We start from the raw sequence: 2,500 nt of genomic DNA, 5'->3' as shown, positions 1-2,500 counted from the left end.
AGCAACAATAAATAAATAATAAGCAAAAGCCACCCCCTTTGTGTTGACAGGCACAAGTCCAAGATCTCTGATCACACACACACACACACACACACACACACACACACACACTGATCAAAGTGAGGCTGGGGAGTTTCTATTAACATGAGAACGTGGAATGACATATAAGTTTAATATTGTAATAACTCCAGCATGTAATATTACACACACACATACACCCACACACACACACAAATAGATATACAGCATAGCCACTTTGCCTACAACTGCAGAAGCATATTTGCCTTCACTTTACAGAGAATCGTGCTTGCTATTGATTAATGATGTCATTATGAACGGTGTGCCAGTGGTCGATACTGTCTCGTCAGTAGAGATGGTGATTGCCTGTTCTGCGGTGTGGTGCACTCACACACACACACACTCACACACACACACACACACACTCACAGCAGCATCGTTCTGTGTGTTCAGAATCAGTTCCACGTTTCTGACTTTGAATGAAAACAGTTGGAATCGACAGTGAATATATGCCTCCTCAGCAAAGAAGTACCACACACATAACTCCCCACACACACACACACACCTAAACACACATACACACACACACACACACAAATGGTCGTATGCCCTATATTCCTGCATAACATATGTCTGACACACTCTCACACACGGTGGTCCTGAGGAAAACACACAGTCTTAAAGTCTTACACACACACACACACACAATCCATGTGGTCCTGCCAAAAATGTCCTTACCAGACATGGACACACCCAGTGTTTCCGGCTTAGCATATGGCTTGTACACACACAAACTTACACACACCCACACACACACACACACACACACACATACAAACTCACATGCACAAGTGAAATCAGCAAGATTAAAGCCAGCCACAGCTATGCATACTGTATGGTCACAAATACACACAATGTTATAATGAACACACTACTGTCCTTGACACACACACACACACACACACACACACACACACACACATACCCTACAGGCCCTACTTCACTGCAAAACCAAAACCTGCTCAGATCCCATCTCCCTTCATCTAACCTTGAGCACCTCCCTCTCTCCCTCCCTCTGCAGAGAATAAGGAGACGTTGGGGAAGAGTGTTAAGGAGGAGGTGGGGTTGGGGCTGGAGGCGGTGGAGTGTAAGGCCACCCCCTCCTTCACACACACACACACACACACACACTCACACACCTCCCTCTCTCCCTCCCTCTGCAGAGAATAAGGAGACGTTGGGGAAGAGTGTTAAGGAGGAGGTGGGGTTAGGGCTGTAGGCGGTGGAGTGTAAGGCCACCTCCTCCTTCACACACACACACACACACACACACACACACACTCACACTCACACACCTCCCTCTCTCCCTCCCTCTGCAGAGAATAAGGAGACGTTGGGGAAGAGTGTTAAGGAGGAGGTGGGGTTGGGGCTGGAGGCGGTGGAGTGTAAGGCCACCTCCTCCTTCACACACACACACACTCACACTCACACACACCTCCCTCTCTCCCTCCCTGTGCAGAGAATAAGGAGACGTTGGGGAAGAGTGTTAAGGAGGAGGTGGGGTTGGGGCTGGAGGCGGTGGAGTGTAAGGCCACCTCCCTGGTGTCGACGGGCAGCGAGCAGGGCTCCACGCTCAGAGACCTCCTCACCACCACCGCTGGCAAGCTCCGCCTGGGCTCCACCGACGCCGGCATCGCCTTCGCACCCGTCTACTCCGCAGCCTCGCAGGTACGCCCCTCGCATGGACACAAACACACATTTACACACATTTACACACACACACACACACAGATTTATACATCTCGCAGATACACACACACACACAGATTTATACACCTCGCAGATACACACACACACACACAGATTTATACACCTCGCAGATACACACACACACACAGATTTATACACACACACACACACAGATTTATACACCTCGCAGATACACACACACACACACACACACACACAGATTTACAAACACACACACATTTACACACACCCTCACTCTAACTCACTCTCTCTCGTTCTCTCACATGATTGCACACACAAGTTTCAACTCAACTTGTTGTTCATTTGCCTCAGAATTTGCCTTGACATCATTTGTTTACTTTGTTTACTTCCTGCCATGACCTTGACATCATTCGTTTACTTCCTGTTTACTTCCTGCCCAGACCGGCAAGGGCGGCCGCAGCATGCCCAACATCCTGGATGACATCATCGCCTCCGTGGTGGAGAACAAGATCCCGGCGAGCCGCGGGGCCAAGTTGGTCCTGAAGCAGGAGCCGGTCGTCGAGGAGACCAGGGGCCCCGAGCGCAAGAAGCCTCCAGTGACCCCGGACGAGCCCCCGCCGACCCCCAAGCTCCACGCCGACGTCCCTCACTGCTGGCTCTACGGCCAGAAGATGCTCTGGCTCAAGGACCACCGCAACTCGGGCAACTGGAAGCTGTTCCGGGAGTGCTGGAGGCAAGGCCAGGTGGGTGC

At 50.8% G+C, this 2,500-nt stretch overlaps 1 protein-coding gene across 1 annotated transcript in view; it reads left to right on the top strand.

Moving 5' to 3' along the window:
• The window catches only part of jmjd1cb (jumonji domain containing 1Cb), a 49,014-nt gene that overhangs the window by 29,745 nt on the left and 16,769 nt on the right, over positions 1–2,500 (top strand). The window contains 2 exon segments of the mRNA XM_080835650.1: positions 1,538–1,746; positions 2,190–2,492. Of these exon segments, the coding sequence (XP_080691776.1) occupies positions 1,538–1,746; positions 2,190–2,492 (512 nt within the window).

This window comes from Sprattus sprattus (assembly GCF_963457725.1).
Source record: "Sprattus sprattus genome assembly, chromosome: 3".
Classification (NCBI taxonomy): domain Eukaryota; kingdom Metazoa; phylum Chordata; class Actinopteri; order Clupeiformes; family Clupeidae; genus Sprattus; species Sprattus sprattus.
Note: the sequence above shows the minus strand (reverse complement) of the source record. Positions and strands in the feature narration are given on the sequence as shown.